Source organism: Ictalurus punctatus, chromosome 24 (genome assembly GCF_001660625.3).
Source record: "Ictalurus punctatus breed USDA103 chromosome 24, Coco_2.0, whole genome shotgun sequence".
Taxonomy (NCBI): Eukaryota; Metazoa; Chordata; class Actinopteri; order Siluriformes; family Ictaluridae; genus Ictalurus; species Ictalurus punctatus.
Genome location: NC_030439.2, coordinates 16,035,046 through 16,056,980, shown reverse-complemented (window position 1 = coordinate 16,056,980; position 21,935 = coordinate 16,035,046). Strand labels below are relative to the sequence as shown.

At 38.3% G+C, this 21,935-nt stretch overlaps 2 protein-coding genes across 2 annotated transcripts; both read left to right on the top strand.

The window, feature by feature from the left end:
• The first annotated feature begins 4,333 nt into the window (after positions 1-4,333).
• On the top strand, positions 4,334-8,256 carry trpn1 (transient receptor potential cation channel, subfamily N, member 1). The gene is made up of 3 exons (XM_047150507.1): positions 4,334-6,886; positions 7,117-7,248; positions 7,863-8,256. Exons 1-3 carry the CDS (start codon positions 6,571-6,573, stop codon positions 7,883-7,885), a joined length of 471 nt encoding a protein of 156 aa, XP_047006463.1. The 5' UTR covers positions 4,334-6,570; the 3' UTR covers positions 7,886-8,256.
• A 5,897-nt stretch (positions 8,257-14,153) lies between these two features.
• Positions 14,154-17,849, top strand: LOC108256848 (G-protein coupled receptor 20). Its single transcript, XM_017454071.3, has 2 exons — positions 14,154-14,597; positions 15,387-17,849. Exons 1-2 carry the CDS (start codon positions 14,544-14,546, stop codon positions 16,482-16,484), a joined length of 1,152 nt encoding a protein of 383 aa, XP_017309560.1. The 5' UTR covers positions 14,154-14,543; the 3' UTR covers positions 16,485-17,849.
• Positions 17,850-21,935: the final 4,086 nt, after the last annotated feature.

The following is a 21,935-nucleotide window of genomic DNA, read 5'->3' as shown; positions in this document are numbered from 1 at the left end:
AATGTTCACAGGATCATTAAAAAATGAAAAATCTCTGCGAATCAGTTCTGGGTTGTATCGATTGGTGTTTACATGGAACGCAAATTAAACAATATAGTCTAGTACAATCTGTGTTCATTTAGTGGTTTTTCAATTAATTAATTTAGCTAGTGCTTCATGCCCCCATCAAGCATCAAATGTGTTCACTTTAGATCAGACTTTAGACCTGATCACCAAGCCAACAACCTACAATTAAAATGAATGAGAAAATACCACATACCTGAGTTGTGCTTAGGTTGAAAAATATCCATCATTTAATCCTCTGGAAAATCATTTGTCTCAATTTGCAAGTCTGAAAATAATCTCCGAAGATCGCAGGTAAACTTAAAACTTTAGAAACGTACAACTTTAGAAGCTTAGAACTTTAGAAGCTTAGAATTTTAGAACTGGTTTCTATAGATACACTCAACGCAACTACTATGACTCTGACATCGATCCTCTTGGCATCCTAAACGGAATAGTCCTGTCTTCAAGGAGGCTGGAAAATGACATCTATCTATCTATCTATCTGTCTGTCTGTCTATCTATCTATCTATCTATCTATCTATCTATGTTGTTATTCTTTTGTTAATAAACTGATGTTGTCGTATATTATTAAAAGTCATGTTTAATTGTTTTAATGGAGTTTTATTCAAAACCGGATACTTGTTAATTAGTGTTAACAATATAACATTGCGATGGGAAACTGTTCAGAATTGTTCGGTTTAGGTGTAGACTAGATTTTTATTCCGTTTAAGAGTAATTTTATGACTTCTAACATGACTTAAAATGATTTCTTAAATAATTATTAGTACCTATAAGCACTTTTCACTTGTGTAGGCTAAATAACGCACAAAGAGCAGGAATGGGGGAAAAAGAGCACATGAAGCACGGATTTATTTATTTATTCACTTTCATATGATTAATGATGAATTTAATTTAACCAGACACAAATACGAGCATTTATTTCAGATCAAATTACAAGCTACGACATCTTGGCATCAGGGGAGGGTTTGTGTAGCTACCTTTTGGTCTTTCTATATTCGTGTCAGTAACAGAAATAATAATAATAATAATAATAATAATAATAATAATAATAATAATAAAATGTGAATTATTATTTGATTGTGGTTTCAAAATCCAGGCAGGAAAGATCAGAAATCGCAGATAGGGCCTACATTTATAAGCAACGTGTATTTCTTTTATAAATCATTCATAAATAATAATAATAATAAAAATCGTACATAAACTAAAACTGAAAGCAACGCAAAAACGTGACGAAACGACAGCGCGCGCGACTCACTGAGTGCCTCAGAGTGAATCATTTACATGCTCGACTCACTGAGTGACTCAGAGTGAATCATTTACATGGTCGACTCACTGAGTGACTCAGAGTGAATCATTTACATGCTCGACTCAGAGTGGTTCAGAGTCTCTTTCTTTTCTGGACTGCTTGCAAATAGATTATACAGCGCCGACTGCTGGACAGCATGTTGTTGACATTTACATTAAGTACATTTACGGCATTTGGCAGACGCCCTCATCCAGAGTGATTTACACTTGAGGTCATACGCCTCAAAAGTTTACATCTGCAAAATGTTAAAAATGTGTCCCTGCATGATGTGAAAGCAAGGCTCTCCGTCTTTGTCTGACACATCGTCAGTCAGGATCAAACCTTTCCCATCGGCAAACAGTTCAAAAGCATTTAGCCATCTTGTCCATCGTGGACCGAATGTGGCTGGATTGCTAGCAGTCAAACTTGGGAACGGCACCGTCCATCTTTAACACATGCTGTCTATCTCAGACTAAACTTTACAATTAGCCTAGCTAAAATAAACTTGTCAGAGTGACGCACGCCTAAAGCTGGGTTCACACTTTACGATTTTGGACTCGATGTGTTCGTCTGAGACAAATTTTGCGAATCCTAAAAGATTCCTATAATCCTAGGCCAAAATCTGTAGTCTTTGATCGCTAGTTTCACGCGTTCCCCGACAGCCGATTAATGGCCGTTGAGATCAAATTTTTCCTCCGATTAAATTCTGGCAGAGTCAGAAGATTTGAGGCACAGTCCTGTAGTGTGGCTTCTCTTACTCCGTACAAGATCCTACAGTGTGACATGGTTTACAGCGGGGATCATGTTCGTACACTCTGACAAGCAACAGTCGCAAAGGACTAGTAAAAATCACAGTGTGCACCCGGCTTAACTCACTTTCAGATTTAACTACCAAATGAGTATTTGTTATATCCTTGCTCTCTCTCTCTCTCTCTCTCTCTCTCTCTCTCTCTCTCTATATATATATATATATATATATATATATATATATATATATAAATATATACTCAATATATATATATATATATATATATATATATATATATATATATATATATATATATATATATATATAAATAAATATAAAATTTACACATGTATGTGTGTGTATATGAGTGTATATATGCATTACTATTTATGGATGCACAAAAAGCACTGAATTAAACTACAGTTCTAAATGAATAATAAAAACTCACTTTCACTGCACCTTGTGATTTCTGTTACTCGTTGACTTTAGACATATTCTTTTACTTCTGTTTACTTTTGATCATAGTGTTTAATTAGACATTACAGATCTTACTCGCGCTCCCACTGTGTATCAGTGCATCTACACCGCATGTGAGAAGCAACACGGCCTGTTACTAACACATCATTTCCGTTATAATAAAGAACAGAAGTTACACTGATACAGCATATATTGACAATAAACTTGAAATAAGTAAACCTTTTAAGCAATTCACGACAGCATCACTGTCATGCTTCCGTGCTACACAAACTCTGCTTTATAAAGTTTGATCTTCTCTGCGGTGTTTAATATAAAATGCCCTCCTGCCTTAGATGACTTGGAAGTTGCACACTTTCTTCCTCAGTCACGTGACGATTTCGCCTCCGTCTGATGGTGAATGAGGTCATGTTGGGAATAAAAGGTAATGTTGACATAAACAGTAAACTGAAGAAAGTCATTGTCTGTGACTCTGGGTATTAGGCTAAGGCTAGCAGCGTTGCATTATGTGCGTATGACGTCATGCGCCACTGACTAGGAAGCGGCTTATACTTCCGGTTAGTACAAAACCCGCTAATGTTCCTTTTGAGATGATATTACCTTTCTAAACTTCACACACTAGACCTGTGGTTTACAAAGTGGGGGCCACCAGGGGGCACCCAGGGGGCCTCAACAATTTGATGTGAAAAATAAATTCTCACTCTCAGACAACCACACACACAAACACACACACACACACACACACACACACACAAACACACACACAATCAATTCCTAATGTAATGTAATGTAAAGATGTAAGATGTAATTGTTAATAAAAAAAAAAGGGGGATATATTTAGAAGTCTGTATTTTTAATGTGTTCTAAAGGCATCTTGCAAAAGGGGGCCTCGGTCAAATGTTAATGCCATTTGGGGGGCTTTGCCCTGGAAAAGTTTGGGAACCCCTGCACTAGACTGTGGAGTACATGGTGCATAGTGTAAGTGTATGAGACGCAACTTCAGTATTTACTCTCCAGAGCGTGTTATCAGAACAGAAGTAACGTAATGAGTAAACACGCATCGTGCCGCGCGCAGACCAACTAATCAATAATGAGATTCATTGACAAAGATTTCCAGTGTGTATTACTTCAAATTGACACACACAATCTTTTCCATTTGTATATTATGAATTAAAGGGATATATTCAGATGCATAAAGATATGTTTAAAAAATCTTAACTACTTAAAGTATACTTTTTCTCTATCAATTTCATTTAGTTTTTAAGCATGTCCTTGTTTATGCTTATGAATACATATTTTTTTGTTCACATTTATAAGTACAAAATCAAAAGATGTGTAAAAATGTAGTGGATATATGCGATTTAAGTATGTAAAATAACAAAAACAAGTGTCTGAATGCGTATTTCCCCTCACTCTACAACAGAGACCAAAACTGAGTCCACAACCAAGACATTTTTTTTCATCGATCAGGGTACGAGTACCTGTGGGATCCGAAGATTATTTGGTATTCATAGGGCTTTCATGAATACATAATTTCTTGTGTAAATGCTCATACTAATGGTTTATGCATGAATTCATTCGTATCCAGCTGGATTGCACTGCATTACACAGCTAAAACTGGTTGGCTAGAGCTGGTGCATTTCCTGATAGAGAGTGGTGCATCGGTGCACGCTTAGTGTCACACAGGGCACACACCACTGCAGTGTGCCACCAAGGAAAACCACCTGACCACTGTCAGCTTCCTGCTCCGGTGACCGGACAACAGCATACTAAATCTGCTGGAGGACAGGAAGGTAGGCCTTACTTTACATACGCTCTTTAGTCTCTGTAGTCTTTATTTTGAGGGTACTCTGTGCCATTGACAGTTCAGTTATTGAGATTCAGTTTGAGAGTCAGAGGTTTAAAGCAGGTTTTTGTGGAGACCTTACTTTCGTCCTCACTTATATTTGACTATTTTTTTCCTCTGGAGACACTGGAGGGCAGTATTTCACAGGACATTAGCTTATACATGCATTCGGGCAGGTATTAATTTCTTCCCTTGTTAACATTACACAGAGCAGTAATAATACAGTATACGCAAGTTTACGCCTCTGAGTATTTAATATTTACAGTCTCATATAATCTTCATATAGAATTTAGTAATATAGACATGCTTCTTCAAATTGTCAACGAGTTAACATTACCTTGATCTACTGTTTTACAATTTTCTACTGAATATCTGGATGTGGGCCAAAGGAGGCAGGCTCTGATTAGTGTTTAATCAGCTAGTATGAGGCGAATGTAAATGCTGCCAGATGCAAATGCGTCTTCCACATACCACGTCTTTAATGGCAGGTGTTTTTTTTCTTTCACATTTGGTCTGGCCTGAAAGCAGTATCAGACTTGAATCACTGTAGGTAGGGGACAAAATGAATAAATACTGTGGCTAACTTTGACTAATACCGTAGGTATTGCCAGCTCTTCATGTAGGCTGACCTGACAATACAGGGTGTCCCAAAAGTCTCCATACATAGAGGACTAGGTACGCAAGCACCATGTCGGTTGTGCCTTCGGCAGTGGATGTTTGTGGACGTCCACTTCTCTGTTGGTCTGAAACACTTCCCGATCTTTGCGACAGCTTCCCGATCCAGCCATGAGAATGGTTTCAGTATTTTCTTATTTTATCAAAGGTGTTCTTAGAGACTGTTTGAAAAAAGTATAATATAAACTAAGCATGAGAATTGTGGAAGGCATTTTGCTAAATTTTTGTACATTTCCCCAATGTATGGAGACTTTTGTGACTTATTTGATATTTTATGCTGTGTTTTTACTACATTGCACTTTGTGCTTGATCTGATGGTATGCGGGAGTCTAAACGATAACATTGCCCCGGGAGAGCTGATGCTATATTCAGCAGTTCCTCTGGCTGCAGCCGTGCGTCTGTCCTGGGCTCTAAGCTTGGCCTCTCTAAGGGAGAAAGTATGCTTTTTCGACCTGCAGGCTGCTGTATGCCACTGAGAGATCATGGCCTCTAACCTCTTAAATCTGGCCTCCAACGCTGAAGGTCTAGATGCTCGGCTGGTACTCAGGGCAGTTGACCACCAGGGGGCCAGCATGCTGGACTGTCTGATAGAAGCTAGGTAGAAAAATGTTGTATCAAATCCAGCAGTACAGAATTACCTGTCAGACGTGTGGTATGGCAATCTACAGTGGGACTCTGCTGATCTGTCCTCTGCTTTGGCTGGCCCTCTCACTTCCACTCAAACACAGGCACTCCTGACTAATTGTCCTAAACATCTGAATATGTACTACCAACTTTAATTGACTCCTTTCGAGTAAACGCGCAAGTATTTCCTTGCACATTTGTAAGAAGACACAGCTACCTCTATAAGAAAAGCCTTTACAATTAAATTCTACTTTAGATTCAACACCATTCCTATTGTGAAGTTGATGAGTCATCTGGTGTCCCACGTCTTTCTCCTGGCCCTATTCATCGTCTCAATTGTCTACCCACCTATTATTCCACCACCTGAGTGCTGGCTATATGCAGGATGGTGTGAGGGGCTTTTACTGAGCTGGTTGTGTGGAATGCTGTTATCTCAGCTCAGTCAAACAGCTGAGAATACAGGTTTGGCTTGGATCAGGGTCTTCCTCTTGGTCATCTCTGCGACTGCTCTTATCTGCCACTTGTTTGCCGTTGCCTTCCAGCTGAATCATAATTTTTTAGCCTGGATTCTTCTCTGCAACATTCAATTGGCGGTTGAAGTGGCAGTGGGGTTTATTCAGCTCTTGGAGTTCCTAATGCTCCACCACCTATTTGGGCCATGGGCCATCATTATCAAGAATCTCATGAAGGACCTAAGACGCTTTGCCATCATCCTGCTGCTCTTTCACACTGCTTTCTCTCTGAGCCTTACTGCTATCTGCCAACCTGTGCCTCCAGAAACTAGACATCAATGCAATTATTCAGTGAACAGCAGCAATAACAATGTCAGTGAGCCAGTGATGACCCCTCTGAATGTCTGTTTTGCTCTTTTTTGCTCTCTTTGGCTTAACCGAGCGAAAGGACATCTTGACATTTCATTCAGACCCCATTCCTACCTTGACTCATCTTGTCTTTGGAATCTATCTGGTGGTGACGGTGATAGTGCTGCTCAACCTGCTCATTGCCATGATGAGCAACACATACCAGCGCATCCAGTCTCAGTCGGACACGGAATGGAAGTTTGGTCGTGCTATCCTCATGAGAGACATAACCTGCAAGTCTGAGACTCCCTCTCCATTCGTTCAGTTTACCTGCCTCTTCTATATCATGTCCCTCTGCAAGCATAGAGGTAGGAGTCATCCTTGCATACACATAACAGTTAATCTCATGACCGGGCTGATTTTTTTGAAAGTACTGCATCAAAGTTGATCTGTTTAGTTGGTGTAGCAATGGCCCTAGAAATTGCAAAGATGTTAGTGCATGTATGTACTACTTTGGGAACTATACAGGGAAGATGTATTGTATGAAGCTGTAATGTATGTGACCAATAAAGACTCATTATCATTATCGTGTGCTCAGTTGAGAGGCAGGATCTTGTAAGGAAGAAGGAGGAAACAGAAGGTTTGCCAGAGATCATCTCTCTGTGCACAATGGCTCACACCGCCATCTGCCGGTTCAGAGGAAGACAAAGAACACAGATCCTCCCTGAGGGTGAGTACTCACATTTATAGGTTACATTTTCACATTTAGTGTGACAGTGGTGCAGCAAATAATTCTGAAATCTCACAGCTTCAGGGTTCCAGGTTCAAAATTGAGCCACCATCTGTGTGGATTTTCATGTTCTCCGTGTGTTCTCCAGTTTCTTCTCACTTCTCAAAAATATGCCAGTATTAGTAATAATCGGCTATGCTAAATTGCCCCTAGTTGAGTGTATGATTGTGTGCATGATGCCATACAAGGGTGTAGTCCCACTTTCTGCCCAGTCTTCCCAGGCTGGCCTCTATCTACCATAGCTTTGACCAGTATACAACTTTTAATGAAGATGGGTGTTGCAAAAGAAACAGTTTGCTTTGATTCTTTCATGCTACTTTTTTTTTATTTATTTATTTTTATTTTTATTTTTTTAAAGAAGAGAGTTCATGCAAATAACTGTAGAGAGCCATGATATTCTTTTCGATATCCTGTCTTCAATAGCCAAACGTAACAAACAAAAACATGGGTTCTGTTTCTCATGTGATACTATAAATTGTTTATTTCCTGGTCTAAAATTACCCTGTGGATCTTGTGCATGTATCCCTATTGTGATGCCCAAACTGGGAGGACAGGTGCACATAGAGAATGTGACTGACTGGACAGTGCTGGTACAGCGTCTTCTAGCCCTGCGTGGTCAAAAGGACAGAGAACCACCAGAGTCCAACAGCCCCCGTCATCAGTAATAAACCCACCTTGCTCAATGTAATCATGATTTCCATTTTTAACTTTTACCACCATTTCTTCCTGTTTACATTATAACCTTCACATTTTGGTGTTTTCACTGAACACGAGCCACTGCTACTGCCACTAGAACTGCTAGTGATTCATTCAAATGTTTATAAACGTATTATATATTTCTTTCTTTGTTCTTATCATGAATGTATAGACACAGGCACTGTATTACTGATGTGAAGTCAGTTTGCGTTGTTTGTTACTGAATTAAAAAAAAAACTGAATGAAATATATCAAAACATACTTTTTTTTTTTTTACCCATTTTTGTTGGTCTAAATTTATTGATAAATAAATAAATTGATTAATAAATAAATTGCTTTCTTTATCATCAGGTTAAAGTCTATTTCTATCTATTTTTATTTGTATTCCTGTAAGAATAAAAATTTTGCCTGAGAACTTGTCATACAACGCCTTTTCAAATTCTATTTCAATCTCTTAATTTAAAAAATGATAATTTAATTATTTTAAAATATATCACACTTTTAAAAAGCAGCCCTGGGCTGTCTGTAGTCTTCAAACTTTTCCTGTCCTGTTCCTGTCATGTCTTTTATAACCCTGGTTATGTGAGATGGAGTGAGACTAAACAGGTGTCTGCAAGTGTCTTAAATCCTGCCTTAAAGTATAAGATTTCCTGCAGTCTCATCTACGCTCTCAGGCCCCTCTGCAGGACATGCTTTCTGATGAAAGCTCAATGAAAACACAATGTTCTCTCAGTTCCTTCAGTGATTAATGGAACAAATGCTAAAACATTTCATAAGTTACAAGTTCAGGCACTCTGTGGAGTATAACTCTGGACAGGGAGGTGAGCGCTGGTGTAAACGCTGATTATAACACTGCATTTGTCACTTTTATGAGAAATGGAGTTTTACCCTAATCTTCCTTTTTTTTTTTAAACTTCAAAAGTAGGTGTGATATTCTTAAGCCCACTTTTTCTTATGTGTATTAAATTATGCATGTTTAAAAGAAGTCAGTATTCTTCAATGTGTTCAGTTTGCATTTTTTTTTGCAACTGTGACTTTGGGAATTCATAAATTTGCTTCTGTTTAGAATATTTTTTGAAATATCATCATCAGAATCTCTTTCTTTCTTTCTCTCTTTTTTTCTCTCTCTCTTTTTCTCTCTTTTTTTCTCTCTCTTCTCTTTCTCTTTTCTCTCTCTCTGTCTTTTCTCTCTCTCTTTTCTCTCTCTTTTCGCGCTCTCTCTTTTCTCTCTCTTTCTTTTCTCTCGCTCTCTTTCTCTCTCTTTCTCTCTCCTTTTTTCTCTCTTTTCTCTCTCTCTCTCTTTTCACACTCTCTCTTTTCTCTCTCTCTCTTTTCTCTCTCTTTATCTCTCTTTTCTCTCTTCTCTCTCTCTTTTTTCTCGCTCTCTTTTTTCTCACTCTTTTTTTCTCATTCTTTTTTTGATCTCTCTTTTCTCTCTTTTTTCTTTTCTCTCTCTCTTTTCTCTCTCTTTTCCTCCCTCTCTCTCTCTCTCTCTCTCTCTCTCTCTCTCTCTCTCTCTCTCTCTCTCTCTCTCTCTGTAATCAAATCTCCTTCTGCAAACACTCTTGACCAATCCTGCAGTTATCCTTTTTGCTTGCACCAATCAGCAATTTCCCAAAGATATAAACTAATGAGTTATTTAACCACAATGAGATGAATTCTATTGCCTGCTTCAGCTTGCATGTAAACATACAGAATGTTCAGTCATATTGAGTACCTTGTCAAGCCATATGGTATCACCAGTACCCCATCTGCATTCTTCTCCTTTGTCATGTCTTCATTAACATCTTCAACTGGTTTGTTGTATGAGGGCAATATTGACCAGGTTCCTAGAACATTAAGCACATATCAAAGTTGAGAGGAGTTAGTTATCATATTAGGTTACATCCTGACCCTGGATGATGTACACAAGGAAGATCAGTCAATCCATGCAGTATTGGAGTAGACATGCTTCAATTCTGTTAAAGAATTTCAGCACTTTCAGGAGTATGTCTGTGTTCACAAAAGACTCAAAAAGCTTCCGCACCATTGCTTCATATTTCCCTGCACTTCTCATAGGTGCATCACACAGATTCTTCAGGTTAATTTAATGTCCGTTTTATGCAGTAGGTCATCAGGCAATTCTGATGAGGAGGTGGTCATATATGCATTTGGTTCACTACGATTCCAGTATTGTAGTATTCATAATCATCTCCGCAATTTGGAAGGGCAGGTGAAAGTCAAGGATTATGCAGATTTCTCCAAAACTCATCTGCTTGCGTATTTCTATAAAAATCACTTTTTTGACATCTGTGGCACGTGTGGTCAAAGCCAGGAAGGCATTGTCTTCTTCTTGCTTCAATTCCACCTACCTGAATATACATACAAGCATCTATAGACTATTAGAGATGATTATGAACAAAGTTTTTTCTCTCAATTTAATGCAAGTATGAACATGACCTCCATAATACTCTCTAATTAAGACCATTGTGTTCCCAATAGCTTTATAGTGAAGAGTAGAGTTTTGTAGGATGACTGAGTGTATCCTAGCCATGTATGTGCAACTGGAGTCCCTTGCTCTTAGCACAACTATGTGTGTGCAGGAAAGTGGATGTTAAATACAAATTTTTAAAATAGGGAACTTAAAAGGCCAGAGCTGAAATATACCGGCCATCTGGGCTCTATCACAATGACACATGTTTAGAACATGAAGGCCGAAAGGTCCAGTCCAACACGAGTCAACTTTACAGGCATAGCAACAACACTGGAAGTGGTAGAATTACTGTGTGTTTGACAAATCCTGTCAGTTTTATACAAGGCATTTGTTTACGTTCAGTAGTGTGAACTGAGCCTACTGCACACAACATATGGGCTGTTGTGATAGAAAGCCCTTAAAGTTTTCATAAGGATGCGTAAAGATGAAGACAAACAGGATGGCAGACCACCCTGATCCTGTTTGGGCCAATCAGTCTCTTGCTCTCTAAGTGTGTCGCTCCAGAGTGGCGAAACATAACCTTTCAAAACAACAGCCAAGTGCTTAAGCCCTGTAACAAAACACAGGGAAGAGAGAATGATGTTGGATAATGTCTCCGCCTCAGTGTCCTCAACACTGCATCTGGGAGGTTGGAAGAAGAGACTCATAGAAGCAGCAAGCTTATAATTAATAAAACATTTCTTGTTACTTTTGACTATATTAGCTATGGGTAATGTTGGTATGAATTAATCTTCCCTAATAGAGGTCTGAGGGATGTCATCTGAGGATTACACAGCAAATGCTCAGATTGGATGGCCTTTTTGAAGATCTCTTTGAAGAATACTAATTGTGTATTTTGTGCTGCAAGCCATAGCTATAATGATCTGTATTTATACACTGAAGCCCTGAATCACTAAATGTTTGTAGTGTGTTAAAACCCGTGCAAACTTGATAACATCCTTAAAACATGTTGAGTTAGAAAGTTCATTTACTAAAGCCAACTTTACACTGTATCATTTTTGGTCCAATTTTGCTGTTGCAGAAAAAAAGAGCACATGGTAAAGCAAGTCTTTGGTCGTGAGTCAAGATTGGCGGTCTTAGAACACATAATGTGACTTGCTCACCAGTGGCCAATTCAGTACCACTGCAATCAAAGTGCAAGAAATGTTTCATCCAAATCTCAGGCTGTGACCTCTGCACTCATCTAAAAGCTACCAGTAAGAGGACAGCATAATCAGAAACTCAAGTGACAACTACAAATAAGGTAGTCGCAATGACAAGACTTAAACAACTCATAAATTACATAAAAGACTTTGCCTTTTAAAGAATGTTTTCACTGCATGTAAGATGACCACTAGTATTATACTGAGGGTTTGTGTTCGTTTAAGCAAGAATGGATTGTCCTGATTGACGAGGTAAGGAGAACATAGTAATTAATCTTTAATCACAGGTCTATCTTTAGTGGATCTTCAGAGTGTAATCTGTCGTGGAGAACAATCGTTATCACATAGTCTATCATAGACGTTGGCCAAGATTTTATTAGGATCCTCTTATACAGGGTGATAATCTTAAAAGCCTGCTGAATTCACACAATGGAAAACTGGCTTAACATTTTGTATGTTTGACATAATGAATATGCAATTCCTGGTGATTATACCTAAGGGATAGATTAATTTTACACTCATGTTGTGATTTACTGCAGTCTAAAAATGCCTTTGAGTACAGTGATTGTGTGCACAAAATAATACAGCTGGAGAGCATGTATTAAATTTGCATAAGCCCATTTCTGCCAGTTGAAGACAAAATTATAACATTTACCAAGTCGTAATAATGAGAAATTTTATCTAATTTAAGCTGTAGTAATTACGCTGGATATACTTACCATGCCTCCTATTTCCCCCATATATATGGAATATATAATGCTGGGATTTGCAAGTCATTTACTTAGTACTTGACATTCAACCCCTGTAAATTAAAATGATCTGTTTACAAAGAATCAGTCAGTCCACTGGAAAACTGAAAAACATATTTTGTCCAGGTGCGTTTGTCTAATATTTCTCATTTTGGGCCTATTATAAAACAAGTGCAAGGTTAAACAAATTTGAAACTATGTTATTCTATTGGTTGTTGCTTTTTTGGGGGGAAATAAATGCTTGAAATAAACACTATCTGCCAATGTGATATGCATCTAAAAATATTTTTTGCAGCGTATTTTATTTTTTGAATTAACACGAAACTACGATTCCCATCAGCCACTGCTCTACACATCATCACATTACATGACTAGTTACACCTGATTCCAGTTTTAGTTAATTAGCACCGGAATATAAGTCACGCTTTATACAGCACTCTTTGTTTTGTGTTGTGTTTATGTGTTATGTTTCCATGTCCTACAGTATGTGTATTGTCTCATGATTATATTAACTCATGTGCCATGAGTTCATATTTTATGTTTTGTGTTTTGTTTTGGTCTTTATTTAGTCTTTATTCTGGTCTTTATTCTGTTTTTGGACTTTAATCTGCACTTGCATCCAACTTGCCTCCTGTTTTGTGAGAGTTATATACTTATGTGCAAGTATTTCAAAAGTTTCAAATGCTCTTTATATCCAAATAAGTACAAAAGGGGAAAACATTAAGTGGAAATATGGGCTTACGCTTTCAACATGAGATTAACAGCATTCTTTTGACATTAACAGCATTCACTTTATTTCTGTCTAATGATATAATATGCATGTAATAAAGCATGATGTTGTATGCTGTTACTGGAAAATAAGTGATGTGGTCGTGCTGGGATGCGGCTTGATGCAAAAAAGGTATTATCACCCATTACCACCCAGAAGTTGATTACTTTCCAATGACAGTATGACAGTTTGACAATGACCTTTAAAAGAATAAAATAAATTTGGTAATGAACAACAAGCTATACTTTATAGAGCTAGATATCTTTTATAGCTACAAAAGAATTTAACTTCTGTTATCGCTTCTATTATAACGGCTTTCATCCTCTTATCAGCCTCTTGTTATAAGAGATAATAAGAGGGAGGAAATGCATCTTTTCATGTTAATGTCAAGCCAGAAAGCATAAAGTTCCCTGTCCTGACAATCCCTCTGCAACAGAAACTTTACTGACTGTCCCAAAGCTCGTAAACTGGAGACTTCTTCCATTTATGTTCAATAAACTTCTAATAAAACATGTATTAGTTATTAAGCTATTATATTATTTGTAATCTCTACCATACAAGTCCCTGTGTAAGTTGTTGCTATAGAAACAATAGACTGATTGTGATTGTGACACTATAGTCAGAGCTGCTGTTATAGAACACTAATCAGCATCATCTGACCAACTGGAATAAAGCATTTGATGCTGTTTAATTAAATATAATAATAAATAAATAAAACAAATGTTTTAATCCTGTAAAGCCACATATCAAGTCCTTGTTCATGTTTGAAACCAGAGATTAAACTTGTACATCATTTATAATTGGGATTAAGTGGATTTAGCACAAGGTTGAAAGTTGTCGTTTCTTGAAAACACCACTGTGTTTGATCATTCTTGTTTATATAAAATTTCTGTGTTATACCCCTAAAAGGCATTATAATATGCTTTATCGTGCAAAGACATTTGATCCAAGGAGAAAAGGCTTGATGTCAGAGCAGGAGTAAATTTGGGAAACTTTCTTCACAGTCAGAACTCAGGGGAAAGAAGATTTAGAGAGAACGAGAGAGAGGGAGGAAAGAAACAGAGAGAGAGAGAGAGAGAGAGAGAGAGCAAGACCCCAATCTCTGCACACATTCAGACATGGTGAAAGACTCAAAGAGACATCAAGACTTAGATTCTTGGATCAGGCAAAAATCTTATAGATGACCAGCACTGAAAGACCAACAGTGAAAAAAGTAGAGACCTGATTTACACATTATGTGACTTAAATTGTTAAAAGATAGAAGGTGCTTTTTAAGGGAAAGTAGGAGGTCATCAGGTTGGGACCGGTCTGGATTTCAACCACATTACATCCAGAACTCTTCTCTAGCACATGGTGTGAGTGCATGATGATCAGTACATATTGGATACTATGACTTTTAATAAGAGATGCTCAGTGACTCAGAAAACTCATCGGAGACCCATTGGACCACGATCCAAATGGTAAGACTCAGTTCAAAAAGGCTTCATCATTTCACATTTCATACCTCTTTTTTTAGAGTATAAAATGTACTTTATTAATGAGGGTACTGGTTTATGTGTACTGCATATCAACATTCAACTTAATGTTCTTCTCTGAATCTGAATTCCCCTGTGAGAGTTAGCTATGGAAGAATATTGTATAAAATATAAAGGAATGATACAAAGCTAAATAAATAAATATACAACCACGGCTCATTTTAAACATGCTCTCCACACAGAACAATAAGTTAAAATTGGATGAATTACCTGCTGTACTGGTTTAAGACTGACATTTCAGTCAGATATAAATGCAGCTAATTAGAGCATGAAGTCTCTTGCAAAAAAAATAAATAGTCAAAACCCTTAACGGTGATCTTTCCTCTGCAAATTCACGGTTTTGCATAGCTCTGTGCTGTTGTATACGCCAGCATGTTTAACGTCGTAAGTCTTCTTTTCATCCACAGAATCATAATGTAAACTACTGTCAAGGAAACCAGGGCTAAGAAAAAGAAACTATTCAAGAATAAATATTCCCAAAGTACAGCTACTACTTTGGTTACTGCCTCAGAACCTTTATGTTTGAGAGACAGTTTAAAAAACAAACAAACAAACAAAAAAAACCTTAAAAGGAAGAAAATAATTTTTTATCTAAAAATCTAGCACCAGAATGGTAATACTATACTTCTCTGATGAATGTGTCACAGTAACATCACACAGGACAAACAGAATAAATAAAGCAATCACACATTTTGTCTTATCTCATTTTTACAGCCTGTCATGAAGACCCTCCTCAGACAGTTTTTCAACGTCACTCCTGATCCTCCAGTCAACATCTCTTTCCGCCACTGGGGGGTGCCATACTTGAAGAGATTAGGGCATCTGGACGAGGCTCTCTATGAGGACTTCTACGGTCTGTGGATCACCCTCATGGTGGTCAACAGCATCATGTTCTTGGTGGGGCTCGTGCTAAACAGCTTGGCTCTCTATGTGTTCTGTGTGGGTACAAGGTCTCGCACGGCACCTCTTATCTACACCATTAACTTAGCTGTAACTGACCTACTGGTGGCGCTGTCTCTCCCAGCGAGGATTGCTCTGTATTACAGTGGGGGTAGCTGTGTGGCTTGTTCATATGTGCATACTTTTAGCTATTTTGTTAACATGTACTGCAGCATCTTGTTCCTCACGAGCATCTGCGTGGACCGTTACATGGCAGTGGTTTGGGCCGCTGGCACAGCAGACCGCTGCAGAAGTCCTGGTGTGGCTAAAGGTGTTAGTGCAGGGGTGTGGCTCTTTGCTGTGGTGGTCACCTACTCATTCCAGACCACAGCTTTGGAATTTGCTGGATCGTCCTGCTGCCGCCTGCCTGTGCTGTTTGCCATTACGTTGCTGGAGTTTGTGATCCCCCTGCTGGTCATTTTAACTTTCACAGCACGAGTTGCCTGCGCTCTCGCCAACGACCGTCTCATGGCACAGAGCCGTGGTCGAAGGGCGAGAGCTGTGCGCCTGTTACTGGCTGTGCTTATTGTCTTTGTCATCTGCTTCACGCCCTTCCATGTGCGTGAGGCCCTTGTGTACTTCCACCTAGGTGGTGGAAAAGAACAGCAAGTGGTTGCCTATCACACCACTGTGACCCTCAGTAGTCTAAACAGCTGCCTAGACCCCGTGGTCTACTGCTTTGTACCCGATAACTTCCGCTCTGCCCTGCGCCGCGCTTACAGGAGGAGGGAGCCTCAGCATTCCAGTGCAGTGGAGGTAACCAGCCCTCGCCGAAGCGCCAAAGGGTCCAGCACCACCATGGCTGTTGTTTACAGTATAGCCACTCTGGCACTCAGTCCCTGCACCGTGCCTCCTGCAGAGCTGTCTGCCTGACTGAGAAGAAGAGGAAGAGCAGGAGAAACAGAAAAGGCCAAAAAAAATCTCTTGATATACAATAAAAGAAAAATGAGAAATTTGGATTATCTCTCACTCTTTACTGGATAGGAACTAAGGATCAAAACCGATTTTGCCTTTTCCTGTCCAAGCTAGTGGGAAGCTTTATCATTACACAGGACTGAAGCCCACTATACTGTGTGTATAATATACAGTCCAGTTCTTTGCTAAAAAAAATGAATAAAATACTCCATGTCCCTGACTGACTGAGTGACATGTCCCTGATAGTGTGTCCAACATTGGTACAATGTGTGGAAGTTCCATCTCAACATGCAACTGGTTACCACAATGTCCTTCTTTTATGTTCTTATGATTTAGTGTCCGTCTTGCTTAGCCAAGTCAGAATATTTATTCAAATATATGACAGGAGAAAAGACCTGAATGGATACAGTATGGAAATAAAAATACATTGCCATCACATTGAGGTAGTATACAGAGGTGCTAACATCTTTGGTTTTGCCATAGCATTTCTGATTTTTTATATCTGGGAGCCAGTTCACTGAAGGGGAAAATGATGCAAAATATGGAAGACACATTTACTCCTGGTAGCTAGGTGAATTTTGACCTGTGAATTTGTCGAAATGTGGTCTATTTTCAGTAAAATCGAGAGTAGAATGTGTTGTTGTTTGCCAGATGTGCTGTTTGTCATGTATACTGTTAGTACAGAGATGTCTCGTCCACCAGCATTCAGTAATATCTTCACTTCCTAAGGGCTATTTTTGCAGGGGAAAGTGAATGCTAACATATACATGTACTTCCTTCAAGATAGATAAGCCCTCCACATCTTTTAGAAGATTAATGTGACAGGGCAACTGACAGTATACATGGATTTACTGATGCCCACAATTGTCTTGCTTTGTTAGACACCCTCCCACCCAAACAGCAGGCCCAGCTGTGCTATCTCGGCCACAGATGGCTATGGTTACTTCAAGATTTCCTAGTCATCATTTTTTGATCATGTGTTTCCTCCACATAAGAAACTGCCAGCATTGTTAAACAGAAAATCCAAGCAGGCAGATAAAACATGATTCTATCACAAAACCCTAAAGTATATTTAGGGAAAATATACTGAATTTTAAAAAGAATGATCTAATATTTCTTGTTATGTATTTATATGATTATATTTGATTGCTAACCATATTTATGGACATTTGTACTCATTTTGAGAATTAAATGATCTTATTGGTGGATAATTTTGTAAATGTGAAGCAATTATTTCAAGCAAAAATAAATAAATAAATAAAATAAATGAAAAGATCTGATATACTAATTCAAGCCAACATTGCTTGTTATAAAATAAACCCAAGCTTTAGTGTGCTCAGTCAAGATATTTTCACTTTCTAAGATATATATATATATATATATATATATATATATATATATATATATATATATATATATATATATATATATATATATATATATATATTTTTTTTTTTTTGCATGATCCATTTGCCCTTACAATAACTCTTATAGGTGTCTAAACTCAGCAAGCCTATACTTGTCCTCGGTTAGTATGCTATTAGGGTTTTAAAGTCAAATATTAGCAATGTTCAGCTAAACTCATCGTTTCTCTTAGAAGATGTACTTCACATCTCTTACTGAATGTTTAAGGCAAAGATACACTTAGACGTCTTTATACCTTACACAAAATTCATTTCCTATTCTGCATCACTTGATTTAATGGACCAAGAAGTTCATGTGTTTATATCTGTAAGGGGTGAAGATGGAAAATCAAACCTCTCAACATTCTCCATCGGGTGGCTTTTAGATGAAGCCATTTCCTGCCTTAGCCTCACACAGACCATGCACTAAAGCACTTAAATCCTCAGTGTTATTTGTTTAAAATTATTGTCCCATTACAGCTAATAGAAAACAGACTGCCACCCACAGAACTGTTTGGATTCTGTTAAACTTATTCTGGAGATTCAATAGAAAAGCCATTAAACTTTGTTCTAGCATTAATGGAGTTCTTAGAGCATGATTGTTTCTACAGCACACATTAGACCTCACAGCAATATTTCAATCAAATATTGCTGACGTTAACTTTCTTTTTCTTTCTATTTGAAATTGTAGCATTTCTCAGTACTGGGAAAATGTACGACAGATATAAACAACAATTTCCATAGATGCAATAAGTATTTAAATTTGCAGAACATGGCACGTTTGATATCAATGAGCTGTAATTTGGCTTTTAATTCATTCTCCACAAGAGGGCAGTGCAAGATAAACTCTGGGACAAACCAGCCCATGCTATTAAACAAGGACTTAAAAGAGTATGTCAAATTAAGTAACAAAGCATTCAGATAGTCAGTATTAAAGGTTGCACAGTCCATAATGCTGTGAGAAGATGCAGTATTTCCTAATGGTTTAAACAATACATTGGATACCACCTCCCAAACAAACAAACTGTCAAACAAACCGACAAATAAATGTTACTTACTAGAAAAGCACTGCATTTTGATAAAAAAAAATTGAACAAAATATGTAATGACTTTTTAATTAAAAATGTTTTATGCTGAAACATATTGCTGATTTTTCATAACGATTCTTCATTAGCCATTTTATACTGGTCAGGGTTGAGGTGGATCTTGGATGGGGATGCTAGTCTGTTGCAGAACACCACACACACACACACACACACACACACACACACACACACACACACACACACACATCCCCACAGCCCTTAGGGGCAGTTTATCGCAAGCTTTTGCGTTCCCTGGATGAAGCCGTATGGACACATATAAGACTACAACATATGAAACTCCAGATCAACAAACTCCAGACCCTGGAGCTGTAAAAAATACAACAACCCCCCCCCCCCCCCCCCCCCATTTTTGTTCAAATATAAGCAGTCATTTAAAAAAAGGAAATGGTATGATTTACACTGATAACCACTCTGAATACTAAATACTAAAATGACTGAATACTAAAACTACACTTACAGACACGTACATACAAGTAATAAATGACAGGAAAACAGGGAGGCTCTGTTATGCTGTGGGGGGAGGGGGACCTTTTTTTTGGCATGAATCAGAATCCACTTGCCTTCTTATAATGAAGCATCACTGCAAATCAATACATAGTTCTTCAGTGTTATCCTACAATGAAACACTTCTATCCTGATGGATGTGGTCTCATCCAGTTGACTTGTGTCATTGTCAGGACACAAGGGTCACTGAATGGTTTGATGAGAATGATAATGATTTAAATCGTATGCATATGGCCTTCACAGTCACCAGATCTGGATTCTCTTGAACACCTATGGAAGATTTCGGAGTGATGTGTTAGACGGTGCTCTTCACCACCATTATCAAAACGTCGTGAGGGAAAATCCTTTGGAAGTACAGTGTTCAATCTGTTCCATTACAGTCTTCTCCAGAGACGTGTAGACTCAGTCTCAATGTATAGTGAAGCTGTTCTGGATGCCGACACCTTACTGAGTCATTTTATGTTGTTTGTTCCTGTAAAATGTTACCTGTCTGTATTTACAGAAGTCTGTGTACTGAGACATGCTGTCTCACTGCCCTGTCATTGATCCTGGCATGTGTCAGTGTGGTTTGGTTAATCTGTGAGACATGCTGTTTCAGGATGTAAGCCTTGACTTGACTATTCTCTCACCTACTTCAGACACTGTTTGAGTTATGCAACAGTTTCCTCCTGTGCCGCGTAAGAGCCGTGTGACTGAGGCGGTAGTGTGTAAAAAAGACGCTCTCAGCATCTGCCACATCAGCATGTACAACTGCAAAAATACGGGAATTCCTGTACGTGCACTAACACAAGTAGATCTGTGTACACACACATGTATTCACTTCTGCCCACAGTCTGATTGATACTCACTGAGAATCTATCTTCTCTTCTTCTTTTTCTCCTTATAATTAATATTTTATATTATTATTATTATTATTATTATTATTATTATTATTATTATTATTAGTAGTAGTAGTAGTATAGTAGTAATAGTAGTAGTAGTAGTAGGAGGAGGAGTTTTATCAAGTGTACATACAATGTCTACAGTACACCACTCAGAAACACAGCAGTCTCAGGGTAAAACACAGCCAGCCCACATGTGAGCTTTTTATTTAAGCTCATGCCTCTGGCACATAATCAGTCAATAATTTAAAGCTAATCAACCCAAATAACTCAGCTGCTTTCCAGCTCATTTGTCACTTTCTGTCTGCTCTGCTCATGGGTACATATGCAAAAAGAGAAAGAAAGAACAAGTGATGCACTTATGACACACATTCTGCTGATGTGTATGGTCCTACATCGATACCCTCAAAATTAGCGCTTCCCAAAAATAGTTTATACATAACTCTTACATTTGCTTGACCTGGATACAGTGGATTTGAACTGCTGCTTTAGTCATAAAGACTGCCTTTGCTCATCCCATTATTCGCATTAGTATCTGCTCATACTGAACATCCTTTGGGATGCGCTGGAACACTGTCTGCATGACAGACCTCCTTGTCAGACATAAGTCAATTCCCAAGCAACAATTTGAAGGCTTCAAGTGTGGATGCTGTTATAGCAGTAAAGGTGGCCCAACTCCATATTAATGCCACGTCTATGGAATAGGATGTTCAACAAGTACACATGGGGTGTCATGTTCAAGTGTCCACATACTTTTGGCCATACAGGGTACATATAGCTCATCCCCCTCAAACACCACCCTCCCACTTAAACACTCCACCACCCAACCAACTTTTCTGATTTTGGGACTGAATGACAATTAATTTAGTTAATTAATTAACTAAAGTGACTATGAAAGAAGCTTTCCGACATCTAATAAAATTGATATTGCTTTCTCATGTATTGGGATCATTGTTTTTATTAATTACTGCAGTGACACTGGTGAGATTACAGTCATTACAGTAATATTACAATTGCTGATGAAAAATTCCAACTTTCTTTCTGTGGTACAGCTTTCTGGGATTTGAATGCCAAACACCACCGCCATCAAGCTATGATGGGAAATAACGCAAAAAAAAAAAAAAGAGGAAACAGAACAAAGTAGGCCAGGCACTCTTTCTGTTGCAAACGTAATATAAGACCAGAAACTGGAAGGAAGTTTCAAGGTGAATTATCAACAATGTAAAGACAATGCCCAGTCTGTGGGATTATTAGAGTTGGGTGCTTATCAGACCTCTGACCTGTGTGTATGTACTCTGGGAACAGGAGGATTGGTGTAATATTTTGGTGGTCATAGGGAAACTAACACAAAATGAGTCAAAGGCGCCTAGTACGAGTTTCCTGGTTTAATACACACTTGAGAATAACAAACAGTGGGAAATCTCCCAGAAGGCTTCCTGCTGCACAGTATCATGCTGCTAAATACTATCACGCGATCTCCGGCTACGGGCATCTGAGTGTCAAGATGACTGAGTG

What these genes read in the sequence shown, in the direction of transcription:
- LOC108256848 (XM_017454071.3), top strand. Translation starts at nt 14,544, where the DNA reads ATGCTCAGTGACTCAGAAAACTCATCGGAGACCCATTGGACCACGATC. An exon ending in ATTGGACCACGATCCAAATG is followed by an intron (nt 14,598 to 15,386) that starts GTAAGACTCAGT and finishes TCATTTTTACAG; the next exon opens with CCTGTCATGAAGACCCTCCT.
- trpn1 (XM_047150507.1), top strand. Translation starts at nt 6,571, where the DNA reads ATGTCTGTTTTGCTCTTTTTTGCTCTCTTTGGCTTAACCGAGCGAAAG. An exon ending in GTCCCTCTGCAAGCATAGAG is followed by an intron (nt 6,887 to 7,116) that starts GTAGGAGTCATC and finishes TCGTGTGCTCAG; the next exon opens with TTGAGAGGCAGGATCTTGTA. An exon ending in AACACAGATCCTCCCTGAGG is followed by an intron (nt 7,249 to 7,862) that starts GTGAGTACTCAC and finishes CTGGGAGGACAG; the next exon opens with GTGCACATAGAGAATGTGAC.